Genomic DNA, 15881 nt, shown 5'->3' with positions numbered 1-15881 from the left:
TAAAACAAATAATCGATTCACTGCTACTTTAATCGTATAAATCAGTAAATTAATAAAACGTAGTTACAATTTATTGAACAATTAATAAATATTTTGAAATTTAATTTGGAAATATTTAAATTCAGAGAGAATCAAAACTTGTTTGTGGTTCTGAGTTTTATATTAATAGTCAATGATTTTACTACAAATAATCGTCATCGGAATCTTTATTTCCTATTTATAAAACAGACATACTTCCTTGCTTCCTAGCAACAGGACGCGTAATGTGAAAAGTCAAGAAGTGTCAACAACCGAAAGGGAAGTAATGGAAAAGTTTTCTAGAACAGATGTTCTTTTCTCACAAAATTTTTATGTTAGTTTTTATATATACATTGCCATGTTGTTGCTATTTAAAATAAATTGAAACAATGGAATTATGCGGAGCTTTTCAGAACAGGTTGTTTTTATTTTCTTGCGCTTGTTTATCGGGAATTCTCTTTGCTTTAGTTTGGAGAAAATATGAACAAACAGTACAGATTTCTGCAATACGTAATCATTATACATCAGCTTTAAGAAAATCCAATTATAATGGTTGGTTAGAAAAGCATAATTTCTCTAAAGTTTTTGTTCCTGAAGAAAATTTACGATATGGCGAAAATAAGTTGTTAGAATTAGAAAGTGTGTTTCTATTTAAAAGCACTCCTGTTCTGTGTTTAATATTTGTGAATTCTCATAATGGAGCTGAAGCTGTCAAACAGACGTGGGCCAAGCATTGTAATATTGTGACTTTTTTCGGAAGATTTGTTGACGAAAAAATTCCCGTAATGAAAGTGCCTCCTGTTACTTCTTTTGAAGGGTTTTGTTATGCATTCACTCATGTATATCATAAATACAATGGGCAATTTAATTGGGTTTTGATAGCAGATGATTTTACTTATGCCATTATTGAAAACTTACGCTTCTATGTTGCACCTCTGAACAGCAGCATGCCTTATTATTTAGGACATCCTGTGAAAGATTTTTCAAATTTATACAATGTTGGCTCTGCTGGTATTGTTCTCAGCAAAGGTAGCTTCTCATTGCTTCACTCTGTATATTCTACTGCTGATGACTGTAGATTTAAAAGACCTCCTTCATGGTATTTTGACCAGTCCATAGGGAAGATCTTGCATGCCTTTAATGTCCACCCTGTAGATACAAGGGATCCTTATTTAAGAGGTCGCTTCAATCCATTTTCAGTTGAGACAATGTTAATACCAGGATCTATATCGGTATTTAGTTCTTACTGGAGAACAAGTGCCTTCTTAAGTGAGGAGGTAATAAATCTTTGCTTTTAATTTTTAAAAATGATTTTTTCTTCATTCTGCTTCTCTAAAATATAGTATTCTTAAAAATATTTTGTATTTTAAATTCATATATATATATGCTTTATATTTACAAGTGTTAAATGCATTTTCATTTTCAGCTATAAGTCAAAACTCTTAAAGTGGTCCTTGACCTGTTAGATACATACTACAAAATATTAAAAACAGTAATATTTATTTCCAATATTTAATGTTTTTGGTAGTGATGGGAATTATAATATTGTCTTACTGTTGGTATACAATATTACATATTAGGATATAATGCTATGCACAGTGGGATATAGTATTACATTATATTAGAAAACATTTATTATAAATATTTAGGCTTTATTAAAATTCATTAGAATTGAAATATATAGTTACCTAAGTTATCTATAACTATGTAGTTATCTGTTATCTACTATATAGTTGCTTAGGTAGACTTAAAATAAAATATTCCATTTGATGAGTTTGAATATGATTGAAAATCTTAAAATATTAGGGGGGAGGGGAATATAGAGATAGCTCTACAACAGTAGCTTTGCAGCTTTCATGACACTAAACTTATCTTTTTGTCTGTTTCTTATGTTTAATTGCAAGCAAATATTGATAAAAAAAACACCTCTAATAATGTAAAGGAATATTAAAAGCATTTCGTAAAAAGACAGGCAAATCAGAGCAAGATTGAGTCTCTGAATCAATGCAAATTTTTGGGCTACCTTCACCTCAACTTTCAAAACTAGAAAAAAAGATTATTTTTTTTAAAGATTTATTTTTATATAAGCAGTTTTTGAGTAAGAAATATTATAACTAAATGAAATAGCAAGATATTTATTTGACCGAGATCTCCTTCAAAGTAATTGGATTCAGTAACTCAAATATTAAAAAAAATGTAATATATATATATTTAATATAATTTGATGTAAAATAGCTAGCGACCTTAAAAATGCTTCACAGCACATTTTGATGAGAATTTCTTAGTCAGCCGATTTAAAAGAATAGAGAATGCAGCTTTAGAAGCATTTTGTAATCTGCTTTCCTAAAATCCTTCTTTAAAATTTCATCCACATTTCCCTTATAGATACAAACAATCCAAAAAGCAAATTGCAATATATTTTTCAGTTTTAGCTGATTGATGATCATAAATTATATGAAAATGTATGCATGATATGAAAAAAATGCAATTTATAAGCCGTGAAGGAAATAGCATTAGATGTGGAGTGAAAAAAGGATACAATGTTGTTAAAGATTTAGTAAAAGTATTCAAGTTTTTTTAACTTTATAGTTAATTAAAGTCCTAATTATTTATACTGTTTAAATTTCACCCATTTTTGTGTAAACATGAGAGTAGGATAGCTAGATTTATTTTGAAAAAAAAAAATAGGAAAAATGTCTTAATTTTATCAGAATATATGCATATGCCACCTATTGAAAAAAAATAATGAAAAAAGAAATTTTAACCATTGTGTACGTTTATTTTACAGCTGAGCCTAGCATTACTTTCATTTTATCCCACTTTACTTAAATTGCCCTAAAATAAAGAATGAAATAAAATTGTGTTCCTTAGTAGTAAAAGTAGACAATGTATCATCAAATTTTCAAAAATTTTGAATGACAAAAATAGTGGAATAAAGTTGACTATAATGTTCCATCGATAGAATCAAATATAAAATCAGAAGTATGTTAATTTATACTAAAAAATGTAGCCAAATTAGTATATATATATTAAAATGCTTTTATTATAGCTTTTGATACAGAAGACCTAAAAAAATCCAGCATGTTAATAGAATAATAAATTTGACAGTTAATGTCTGTTCTCTGTAGATTGTTGATTATACCCTACCACGCCTTACTACTATTTTCAGTAATGACATATTGCACATACTTTATGTAAAAAATTAATTACCATTCCTTTAGCAAGACTTTAGAGAATATCTGCCAAATCTTAGTGATACTCACTTACAGAATTGTGACTACATTTAAACTAAGTGATTGTTTGAGTACTGCATACAGAAAGGTGCTAAAATTGTTGGTGGATGAAACCAAATTGCAATTTATTGTATGTTAACTGATAAAGCATCTAGTTGTTAGATTAGAAAGTGTTGGTTATGAACATTTATTTTGGCACTAATGTTAGTTTTAAAATTCACATGTCAAATCTTATGGTTTAAAGATATGGAAAAGATGCTTAAGGAAATGCTGGTGAAACAATTTTATAAAAATGGAATTACAATAATATTGTTAAAAATGAATCAGTGCTATATATTATAAAGTTAGAAAGTGCTAAAAGTTCTATCAAAAAATTAATTAAAATTTTTATCTTTACATTTTATAAAATGTTATAATTCTTGACAATTTTATGCTATAAGTTTTTAGAAAAATGGTAAAAAATAGTATAAAATTATCTTTAAATTATTGAAGAAAATGTTAGTCTATTGACTATGTTTGCCAGTGACATGTACTTAAAATCTGTCATTGGTATGCAGTTAATCCAAAATGCTAATGGCATGTGATTAATATACAAGTGCCATTACTTCATCTTAGTATTGGTTTCTTGTGGCTTGGTTCCCAAATTGCTTTTTATTGATACCTAAATTACTTTTTCTCTGATTGATATAAAATATTCCTCTTAAGTCAAACCCTCTTTTATGAGTTGATTTCTAGTAAATGTGTCTGATTTGATTTTAGTGGTTACAGTTAAACCAGGTGCTCATTCTAGCTTAAGAAGAATTTCTTAAAATTCTTTACTTCACAGTATAGATCACATTCAGATTCACCTTATTTATAGTCTAAAGTGATTTTTGTTACTAGAACAATAAGTTCCTTTTGAATAGAGATAGTTCTGTATTATGGATGGATGAATATGAAGGCATATTAATAGACAAAATCAAGAAAGATCATTTTGAAAAATGTTTTTTACATAATCTATACCTTAATGGCATATCTTCTTTGAATTGATTGGGTTTCTTTATCTTGGATATTATTTATATCTTCAATTTATATTATAAATATGAAATATCAGAAAATTCAATACTTCTAAAAAAATCTATGTTTTAGATTTCTATAATTTATATAGATTAATATTTCCATGACATACAAAAGAAGTTTTACAGTTTATACATCCAAAATTTTAAATATTTTTTTATAAATATTTCCTTTCCATCCCTGCTTAAATCCTGATTGGCAAATATCTCTTCTTGATTCAAAATAAATATAAAAAATAAGGCCTGAAAATTTATAGACATTCTTTGTTTCTCATCTGGATATATGCTTTCCAATTTAAAATCATTAAACATAATTGTTATAAAAAGTCAGGTATCCTTTTAGTTTTATAGAATATGTATTTAATTCTCTTTTAGTGTAATTTTCTTATCATATTTGAACTTGAACCACAAATGGTGTATTTCAAGGAATCTTGAAATGATTTTTAAAATTGACAATGAAAATTCTAAGTATTTAATATAGTAATTGAATTAAATTTTATTTTAAATGTCACAGTTAGTCCATTATTTAAATTATTCATCAGTTTTAATGAAATTATAATCTACACTTTCTTTCTTCCTTTCTTTTGGTGTAAAATACTTTGTTCTTTTTAAACAGAAATTTAAAATAAATTTTATTAATGTTTGATAAGCTTCAAAATACTTATTGTCTCAATATTTTTCTAGGGAATGAATTGCTGCAGTGATAGAGCCATTACTTTTCATGGATTGCTTCCATCAAAACATTATTTGATGGAATTTCTACAGTATCACTTGCTTGTTTTCAGAAATAGTTTGCAAGGAATTGGAAATAAACCACCCACAGATAAAAAAAGATACATTTCAAACAAATTAAACTCGAAAGAACTGGATCAAGTTGGTGAGCCTTTTATACAGCTTGTTGATAGAGATTGGGTTAAATCAAATAACAAGAAAAAACAAAAATCGCACAAAACACTCGTGGAAAATATATGGAATGAATTATTTGGCAGCTGATATTCACAATTTTGACAAATTCTACTTAAGACTTATTTTTTGTATCTGTGGTACTAATCACTTGCTTAACAAAATGAGGTTGCAATAAATTTTTAAAAAAAAAAAAAACTTGATATGTAATCCATTTTTAATATACATATACTTTTGATATTTTGCATCCTGATTCTATTCATAAGTACATTATGATACTTCTTTGTTAAAATGATTGTTACCAAAATTTAGACAAAATATGTCATAAGAAAATAAAATATGCAATATTTTTGGATATTTTGTGATGCAGTTGTTGGCACGTTTGCATATTGTTTAACTGCCATGGTAAAAGAAAGTAATATTTCATGTTAACACTTATATTGATGACAATTGCTTTTTAACTAAAGGGGGAAAATAATTACTTTTTTTTATTTATAATGGTCACTTTTTCAAGTTTTTTTAATCTTTTATATATAACTTACTGGCTTTGATTTAACGAATATGGGATAGCCACATCTAACTTATAAATGTAATGCTTTCAATGTACCAAATCCTAAAATAAAATAAATGTTTATTACCATCATAATGCAATTTCTTAATGGATCTGTTATCTTGAATGAAATATTAGGCCATAAATGTTCCCCATTCATTTTGATATGGCCTGAAGAACTGTAATTGCATTAGTTTATATTATTACAATCTAGAATCTCAGTATGATTAACTATTCATAATTATTATATTGCTTTTAGATAAGTTATTACATTAATGCTGGTTATATTAAATCATTATGCATTTATTTCTTTCGACTTCTATGAATATGGAATCAGACATTTTTATTTTTTATGAAGTTGTTTAGAAATATTCAGCTTAATGTTGAAAAACTATATCTTCAAAATGATAATTAATAAGGTAATCTACCATCTGCAATTTATAATACATTTTTCCCTTCCTTAATAGAAAAGAGAAACCGATTTTTCATAATACATATATTATCTGATTTTTTGCAATTACTCAGATGATTCTGTAAAAATTCATTACATGTTTATACAGAGGAGGAAAAAAAAGGAGAAATGTAATTATTCATTAACTGTTTATTGTAATTTCTAAATTTTTACAGGTGAACGGTGTTATTCACACAACTGATAATCTTAATGTTAAAATAATACATGAAATATATTTTATGAAGAAATAAAGTTAAATAGAGTTATGAATGCATTTTTATTAAGATATATGGATGTAACAAATGTCAGTATTTACAATCAATTACTTGTTTAAGTATTACATAATATTTGTATATACATTGTCTACAGTTGGTATTTTATTCAACTCCACAATTAATTTTCGAGCAGCATTTTTTACATGATTAGGAACCAAAATTTCTCTTTTTGGAATATAGCCGACAAATGCTTCTTCAATTTCACAGTTTCTTTCAATCAGATATCTTTTCACTCTATGAAGATCAGAAGGATCACAATAAAACTGTAAATAAAGATTTATTTAAAGAAATATTAAAACATGCTTTTTGAAAATATTTTCTATCAAGTAAAGTGAAACATGACTTAATGTACATATCAATACTACATTAAAATCACTGATAAATGATTAAAACGTCTCTTTAAAATTTGCTTATCAATTTTTGCACAAAAATTTTGTTAAATCTAAAAAAGAAGTAATGAAAATTTTACAATACTAACATTATACAATATAATGCATATAAATGTCCCTGTTCATTAAATAAATTAGGGGAAAATGAAAAAAAAAATCTTTATAATACAATTCTAGATTTTCTTATGATATTTTCTTTTTAAGAACGTTTCAGACTATAAACAATATCTGTAGATAAGATTTTTTTTTTTTTTGGCTAATTATTCAGCATTTTATATTCAGTACTCTTTAATTTCCTAAAATTATTTTTTTATAAGAATAGTTTTTTGGGTCAGTAATATGATGTAATTATCTTTCTTCCATCATATTCATATAATCTAGAAGTCAAATAATTTTCTGTTTTATTAATATTCTATATCTTAAGAATTCCAAATTGTCAAAATCATAATTGAAAATGTTGCAAGGTTTAAAATTATTGGTGTATAAAATTATATTCTTTTTCAAAAATACTCCTCATTACAAATTTAAAGTAAAGGAATAAAAATTACTTAAAACAATAAAAAAATGTACTAAGAGAAAAGATATAGAAAATTCTGTGATATAAACCTTCCAAAAAAGGATTCCTTCTGGATCAAATTCTTCAGTAACTAATTGTGCTGATACAGTCATTTTTGCTTCTTTTAGATTATTGAAAGGTGGAAAAGAAGTGTCTTTTCTCACTGAGATAATTCCTTTCTGATCAAAATTCTTCGGCCATTTTATGTTATCATGAATTAATTGGGCACTGAAAATATACAATATTTAATTTATGGTGATGATAAGATAAAACATAAAAAGCAACAAATTATATTCAAATAAATTCTATCATAACTAATAATATAGTCTGTAACATATTTTGGGAACCAACAGTTTTGTATCATAGTAAATGAAAAAATTATTATTATTGATAATTAAATTTAATTCCAAATAAAAATAGAGAAACCACTTTTTTTAATTTATAAATAATTCTTTTATATGCACATAAATTTAAGCAAGTTAAAAATGTGTTGTGAAATATAATTAAAACTCATTGTTTTATTACATTTAAATTTACCAGTGATATTGCAGCAATTAATAGATTTTAATGTTTTATTTTCTTCATTAAAAAAGGACATAAAATGTGATATCATAAAACAGATTATTTAAATTGATTACTTACTCACTTTGCTCACACATTGTTATTAAGTGATGCTTTGTTTGTGCATTGTCAATATCTTCATATTGTACAATAAAATGACAATTACTAAAAAGCAACAATTCCAAAAGTCCCACAGTAGCTCTAGTGTCCTGTAACATATTATTGCTAATTTATTTTTAAATATTTTGAAAGAATTGCAAAATCTAATAATAGTAAGTTTTAGAATGGCTATAATTTAACAGCAATCTTACTAGAGTATATTTGAGAAATATTTTAAATAATATCAAATCAATACAAAAAAGAATCTAAAATTAGAAAAACATTGAATATTATTTAATACAAATTAAATTTATAATATATATAACAAACAGAGAAAAGAAGTTGAGTATCATCAGGAATTGATTTGGTTAACAGCGATATTTTTTTAAAGAAAATCCTATGATTTCTTTGTTAAAAAAATATTTGATTGCAATAAATTACAAACAAATTAGAATATTTCCTATTAGCTGAACAATATATAAACACAGGTCTAAGAACTTCAAAATAATCTCGTAAATTTATCATTTGCAATATTTTGTTAACCTCATGATATAAGGTTGCTCCACTTAGCTCAATTCATTTGAGATACAATGCCAAACAAAAAATGCCATTCTACATAAGAATTTATGCTTGGTGACAACAACTACAGACTAATAGAATAGCATGTAAAATGGATACTAACAGCCCATTATAAATTTTTAGCATTTCATAATGATTCATTAAGACTCATGTTCATAATTTTAACTGATAATTTCTTTAAATAATACTCATAAAGCTGGAAACATTCTTTAAATAACTTATAAAATCAAGATTATATTTTCGGAGTAAAAACAATCAATATAAAAAAATTCTAGTTTAAACATATTAAAAAAAAGTGAAAAAGAAATAAATAAAACAATTTCATACTCTTAGATAAAAAAAAAATCTTTCAAATATTTATTAAAAAAATTATTGCACTATTTAATTATCTAGTAATTTTAATAGTAAATCCTTTTTACAGTGTTCTAAATTTAAGAAAAGAAAATTATTCAAGATTTAGTTTTCACTACACTGAATACGAGTAGAATTTTCAATGATATTTTATAAAACTCTACATAAGGTAAACTTGACAGAGATGAGCATATTACAAAATATTTTAGTAAAACTCTTATCATTTTTTATAACTTTCTCTCAGCAAAATCTCAGGAAAGAAAACTGACAAATATAAGTGATAGTTCTTTCAGTGATGAAGGCTTTCTTTTACACTTGGAGGCACCAATAAAGGAAATGTATTAATTCTTTTCAGATCAGTAAAAAAAAGGACTTAATTATGAAAAAGCAGAGATACAAAAGACAGAAAAGTAGTATGCTTCATTATACTTTTTTTTCTATTACTCACACTAAAATATCTGTAATAATCAGATGCATGATTTCCCCAGTCACAAATAAGTTTTTTATTAGTTGCAATATTATTGACTTCAAAAATTATTGAAATTGAGAATTTCAACTTACCACACTGATTCTTGTAGTAAAGTGAATGAAATCTGAAGGTATATTATGCTTTTGTGCTTTTTGAAGTAAAATTTGAAGCTTTTTATTTTCTTCAACAATAGGACCAAATTCTGGAAATTTAAAAAAATATATATTATTATATATAACAAATATATGTATTTACATTGTTAATTTCTTATATTTATATGTTATAAATTCCAAAACAACACAAAGGAGTTGAAAAAGGTTACAAAAGCTTCAGATTTTAAATATGGATTCAAAAGCAACATGAGATAGCAATGCTAAATAAAATAGTTACTTCTTCAAGTTTAGAATTATGAAGTAAAATACATAAATTTACAATTTTACATTATTTTAATAATTTTCTTAATAATCTACACATTTTAAAATTAACTAATAATCTGCAAGCATTCAATAAGAATTTTAACAAATTGTAGAGATGCATATAAAAAAATCAGTATAATAGAAATTAAATACATGAATTGATCACATTTGCTCTCTATAAAACCTGAATATTTTTTCAATTTTTGAAATAAAATCGGTTATTTTAATTCTGCATTTTTTTGCAATAAAAACAAAAAGTACTTACCCTTATATTAAAAATTCAATTTGAAATATAATAAGTGAATTAAAATTTATAAATTTAAATTAATTTCTATGCCTTGATATTCTTGTTATCGTACACTTGGAAGAAACAAAATGATATCATAATTAGTGGTTCCTTAAGAAACGAATGACTTATGAACAAAAAAAAAAAAAAATGCTAATTTCTAAAATGATAAATTATGATATTAATAATTTAATTTTTTAAATTAAACACATAAAAAAATTAAATTTTTCTATAAATTCTCAATTTAATAGGCCTAAGAAGAGCAGTGTAAACTACAAAACTTCAAAATCGCATTTCGGAATCAACAGCATTATTCAAAAATACCTATCTATTTAAGTCAAATTTCTTGCTGATAGAAAAAATTATGAAAACAATTCAGAAAAAAAAACATACAAACCTCTAATTGCTTTTTTAATAAGCCTTAAATATTTAAAAGAAACTAAAGCTTGAGAAAGATCGCTACTTTTAACTGCTGGTTGAGGAGAGTTGGAAACATATCTATTGTGTGTCATTTCTTTTGTAACTAAATTATTAATAAAAAAAGCAGAATGATTTGTGAAAAAATTATTTCTAGAAATAGTACAAATATTTTTTGAAAGCATTACGCTTGGCAATTGGAAAACTTTAGTTAAACTCATCTTAATCAAAAGACAAAATACAGTCGACACGCCAGAAATAAAATGTAAACATACGGGAACTCATTTCAGTTCGCAGATATTGAGCATGCATTTAATTGGAATAACATGTATTTCTATAATTTATTAATATAATTTCATTTTTTTATTAATAATTTGATTTATAGATGAGTTTGGAACAATACAAAAATTAAAGGATAAAATTTTGAAAAACCGGTGAGTATTTTCGGTTACACCGGCCTCAAAAATTACGGGGGTGGGGCAAACGTGTTTATGGTACATTATTAAAATACCAGTTTGGCATCTCAACATTGTGTGTCATCTACTTTGAAGTGTCATCTGTTTTGGTTTGAGCATGTTTTTCTGCTACAAATTTACTTTGATAAGTGATCATCTATTAATTATTTTATTAGTTTTAAACCATGGCTGAAAGAAAATTTACTCGCAGCCTAAACAAACCAGGCTCTGCAGCCCAAGTTCGGGAAACCGTTTCTCAAGCAGTTAGAGAAAGCACTCTCATCGTAAGTACAAATTCTTGAAATAAATAGGTTTTATTTTTAAAATCCTTACTTCCATAATAATTTCCTTAAAAAGTGTCTGGTTTCACAATTTTGCTTTGAATTTATGAAAAAAATTATATCCGTACTAGATATGTAATACTTAAGATAATCTTTAATACTGATCTATTTTCACATTCCAAATTATGCATTAAAATAGTATCCCTTTAAATTATATTTTTAAATAAGTAACATTTTATAATTTCTACTTTTATTTTATTTCGTCCGTTTGTTATTTTTTTTTTTTTTTTGTCAGATGGGAATGTACTTTATACATTAAGCGGTATGAACGGAAATTTATATTCAAAATTTATTCTGCATTTCATATCACTAATGCTTATTGATAACATTGTATCCGTTTAACTTTATTTAGTAATGATTATTTAAGATGCTTCATATAAACTAAATTTTAGTGCATATTATTTAAAATATGGCACAAAATATATTACAGCTTGGATTAGAAATTAGTTTTACACAAATAAAATGAATTTTCTCTAGTAAATATTTGAATTTTTAAAAAATTTGTTTTGGTGAAGTGATAGGCAATAATAATAATTAATCTATACTTTGGATAAACTATTGCATAGAAATTAAATCCTTTAATCGTGACTTCATTTATCATTAATTTATCAAGATTTAATTTACTTGGGACACTTTCTGGATTATTTCCTACTGGCAGGAAATGACAAAATAATGTCAATTGAGTCTCTATTATTATGGAAATATTTCGGGGCAGGTTTTTTTTAGGCAATGGAGCAAAGCTAAGAACTTTTTAGGACATATTACTCAAATTTTAGTAATTTTTTGAAGTTACTTTTAAATAATTAAATTATGAATTAATAAAGGTCTGTTTTGATTAAATTATGTCAAAAACAAGTTTAGGAAAAAGGAGCAGCTTTAAATTTCCTTTCTGTTCAGTAATATTTTCACAAATGGATTCATTTTGTATAGATATTTAAAACCTAATATAGTTAATTATGTTAATATAACTGAGTTAGTGAACAGTTAAATATAGGGACAACAGCAACTAATATTTTTGACAACACATGCAAGAAGCAGTGATACCAATTGTTATTATGAGTGGTGTTAGGATAATCATAGTTCACATTTTAACCATTTTCAGTAACTAATGAAATTGTATATTTGTTGCAATTAATGTGAATTATAGGACTTTAGGTAGCATTTTTCATACAATAATTATGCAAAATGTGTGTATTGTTTGCTTAAGTATCCTGAGACTACCATTTTTTGACAATTCTATTTCACTAATGAGTGAGACAAGGGCTGATGATGCTTTAAACAGAGTAAAGTCTTGATTATTCACCATTGTTAATCTCAAAATATTACTGAAAAAATTCAATAACATAAAAAAAGCATTTTAACATTAAAAAATTCATTATTATTTTGCAAAAAAAGTGAATTACTAAATTTTAAGAACATAAATCTTTTATTAATTATTTATCATAATTTATTGTGTATGCCCCTTGCAGTAAATAAAAATTCCTTTGAAATATTTCATTGTAAATTAGTATCTTTTTCTGACAATATTACGATTTATTTTCAGTGTTTGTGCGCCATAAGTTAGTGAATAATCTGAATTCGCCTTATTGTGAAATGTAAACATCTCCTCCTTTCATCTTTCTTTTTACCCCTATTTTGATGAATTAAACCCATCCTAATGCATGCATATTAGAATGGTGGAAAGTTTTAGAATCTGTTGGCAAACAGTAGATATATTTTTGTATAGTATATAGTATTTCTAATTTACATTATGCACTTTAATTTTTAAGTGACTATGTCTACATTTTGTCCACTTTTTCCAGACATACTCAGATTGAGAAAAACAGTTCTTGTAGAGTTTTCTCTTCTATGCAGAATATATTTTTTCTTTCTTTCTTTCTTTTTTTTTTTTTTTTTTCTTTCCCCATGATGTAAATTTCTAAAGATATTTTTGTTCCATTAAAAGTACTTTAAAAATAATGTATACATGAGCAACTTTGGATTAATAGTGATAGAATTAATTTTTATGTACAGAATTTATTAAAATTCTGTAATGTCATTAAATTTATTAACTGAAAAAGATAAAGGTTTTATAGTTTTAAATTGCTATACAAAAAAAATAGAGCTATTCCTTGTTTTGACTGCATGTGATGTGGTTATATATACTTATCCAGATGATATGAGTGTAAATCACCTTACCTTCCTGAGTTTTATATCAAGATATTTAAAATATCTATTATCAAAGTTTCTTATTAATATTAAAAAAGAATAGAATGCTGAAACTGTAAAAAAGGAAGAAAAAAATTTACGATAAACTGATGATTTTAGTATTTCACTCATTCATTCTTCAATTTAATTTGTAATCAGGTAGAATTACATTAATTAAATATCATATCACATTTCTTCCTCTGATTTTTCTGTATTTCAAAAATAGAATATTAAGGATATAGACAAAAAACAAATTCCATTTTAATTTGCTTAATAGAGATTTTAATTTAAGTTTTTTTTTTTTTAAAAAAAACTTTGAAATTATGTTCTCCTTTCCTTGTGAAATAGGAAGTGATTTTTCTCTATTAAAGTAGAATAATCAGAGGAATTGTTTTAGATGTAATTTTTTCTATTATATAATTCAATTGTGTTAATGAAATTAAATTCATAATGTGTTTAATTACATTTTAATTTCTTGCTTGTAATAGCTAAACATGTAACTAACATGCTGTTTGCATTTGATTTCAGAAAATTTGATTATATTATTATTGTTATGTTTTCATACTACTTAATAATGAACTTCTTATATGTGCTATTTATAATTTTTTCTGATTATATTTGTTAACTTGTTTACAAAAAAAAGTCATGTTGCTTGAAAACAAAACATGTGTGTAATAATATCAATGAATATTATGAATGATTATCCAATAAGCATACTGTTCCTTAAAAAAAAATTTTTTTTCTCCAGTTTTATAAATTTTTATGTTAAGTAATGTTTACAGAAATTATGTTTAAAAAAATACTAAGCCACAGATATATATTCTTATCATTTATTTTAATTCATTCTTTCCCTTTACACTGCTGACCCATTTTCCTTGTTTAGCCTCCTTCATTCCTGATTAGTTATTAATACCTCAATATATTTAGAATAACCTTTTTCACGTATCTTTTATCTTGAATTTTCTAAGTTTGCCAGATGAGATATCTTGCTAAAAAAATAAACATCTCGAGATTAATTGATTCTGTATACCACAACTCATTATGGAAGACTCATTCAAATGATGGACATAGAAAATTATTATGAAGAATATTAATATCTAGCAGATATCTCGTATTTAAGAAGTCTATTGTTGAAAGATTTGTTGAAACGATTTAACCATGCTATTGAAAATAAATGAGTACAAACCATCTGATTTCAAACCTTGTGAGTTTGCTCAATTCTCTGAAGTAACTAAAATAGAAAGCTTTAATTATTATTATTATTATTATTTTCCTACTGTCCACCCACCTACCCCGGCAGACAAAAGATGAAAAATCCTTGGAAAAATTAGGAGTTTCATAGCTTTGAAAAGATAGTGCAAAGTCAGAGATAGCAGTTGAAAAATATTTTTTTTAAATCTGTTGAATCTTAAATATATAAACATTGTATCCTAAAACATTTTTGATTTTGTGTTGCTATAAATTTTAAAATTTTGTTTGAATCATATTTTATGCTTTCTTTTATTTTTATTTATTTAATGTTTGATAGTGGATCTCTTGTAGATTTTTGAAATAAATTTTCTTTAGGTGTAATTAAATATTTATTATTCTTCAGATATTTTATATAAAGAATTGTTTCATAATTTTTGAAATATCTTTATTTATTTGAAAAGCAAAATGAAGTTGCAAAACAAATATTTTTAAAGAGTAATTAATTGCAAATCAAAATGTCCGAAAATACAGAGGTTTAACAAAATAATATAAATATTTGTGTAAACCAAATCTCAAAATGCACTTGTAGTATATTCTTGCTTTCTGGTTCTTGAACGATATCATTTAATGTGTTCATTTTCCTGGAGCTTCAGTAATAGAAATAACTACTCTTGTTAATGTTAAGAGAAAACTGTTTCAATTATAATGACAACTTACATCAAACCTGGAAAAAACATTATCTGCCAAGTGCAACAATATTGAATGATAGGGACAAAAGAGCTTTGAAGTAGATTATGACTGGAAGGTTCAAAACAACATCCCAGCTAACATCTAATATGACTATTCATATATAGACATCAAAAACTATTCAGCATTAATTGCATGCAGCCACTATTAACAGTAGAGCAGCCATTTCACATCTAGTTACATCATGCATTATTTTGAAATAATGTTGTTGTAAGCATACATATTAAATGAAGCAACAATGAAAAGAATGCTGTCTAATAGACAAATTATCATTTGCATTATTCTAGACCGATAGACATATTTACTGTATAATTTGTATAATTTAGAAATTGTCAACAGCGTTGTTAAGTAC

At 25.2% G+C, this 15881-nt stretch overlaps 3 protein-coding genes across 9 annotated transcripts in view; 2 read left to right on the top strand and 1 right to left on the bottom strand.

Annotated features, from left to right (window-relative positions):
• The first annotated feature begins 235 nt into the window (after positions 1-235).
• On the top strand, positions 236-6383 carry LOC129980963 (glycoprotein-N-acetylgalactosamine 3-beta-galactosyltransferase 1-like). The gene is made up of 2 exons (XM_056091507.1): positions 236-1295; positions 4991-6383. Exons 1-2 carry the CDS (start codon positions 408-410, stop codon positions 5297-5299), a joined length of 1197 nt encoding a protein of 398 aa, XP_055947482.1. The 5' UTR covers positions 236-407; the 3' UTR covers positions 5300-6383.
• Positions 6384-6468: 85 nt separating this feature from the next.
• LOC129980964 (translational activator of cytochrome c oxidase 1-like) lies at positions 6469-10878 on the bottom strand. Its single transcript, XM_056091508.1, has 5 exons — positions 10589-10878; positions 9582-9691; positions 8073-8200; positions 7481-7658; positions 6469-6748 (listed from the first exon to the last, which is right to left on the bottom strand). Exons 1-5 carry the CDS (start codon positions 10827-10829, stop codon positions 6548-6550), a joined length of 858 nt encoding a protein of 285 aa, XP_055947483.1. The 5' UTR covers positions 10830-10878; the 3' UTR covers positions 6469-6547.
• A 260-nt stretch (positions 10879-11138) lies between these two features.
• Positions 11139-15881, top strand: part of LOC129980961 (dedicator of cytokinesis protein 9-like) — a 74689-nt gene continuing 69946 nt past the window's right edge. For all 7 annotated transcript variants that reach the window (XM_056091497.1, XM_056091499.1, XM_056091498.1 and 4 more), the window contains exon 1: positions 11139-11347. In XM_056091497.1, the coding sequence (XP_055947472.1) occupies positions 11249-11347 (99 nt within the window). In that variant the 5' untranslated portion in view covers positions 11139-11248. The remainder of the gene's footprint in view (positions 11348-15881) is intronic.

This window comes from Argiope bruennichi, chromosome 8 (genome assembly GCF_947563725.1).
Source record: "Argiope bruennichi chromosome 8, qqArgBrue1.1, whole genome shotgun sequence".
Taxonomy (NCBI): Eukaryota; Metazoa; Arthropoda; class Arachnida; order Araneae; family Araneidae; genus Argiope; species Argiope bruennichi.
The sequence above is the reverse complement of the archived record's forward strand: the minus strand, read 5'-3'. Positions and strand labels throughout refer to the sequence as shown.

What these genes read in the sequence shown, in the direction of transcription:
- LOC129980963 (XM_056091507.1), top strand. Translation starts at nt 408, where the DNA reads ATGGAATTATGCGGAGCTTTTCAGAACAGGTTGTTTTTATTTTCTTGC. An exon ending in GTGCCTTCTTAAGTGAGGAG is followed by an intron (nt 1,296 to 4,990) that starts GTAATAAATCTT and finishes ATATTTTTCTAG; the next exon opens with GGAATGAATTGCTGCAGTGA.
- LOC129980964 (XM_056091508.1), bottom strand. Translation starts at nt 10,829, where the DNA reads ATGAGTTTAACTAAAGTTTTCCAATTGCCAAGCGTAATGCTTTCAAAA. An exon ending in TTACTACAAGAATCAGTGTG is followed by an intron (nt 8,201 to 9,581) that starts GTAAGTTGAAAT and finishes AATATGTTACAG; the next exon opens with GACACTAGAGCTACTGTGGG. An exon ending in AAGGAATCCTTTTTTGGAAG is followed by an intron (nt 6,749 to 7,480) that starts GTTTATATCACA and finishes CTTTATTTACAG; the next exon opens with TTTTATTGTGATCCTTCTGA.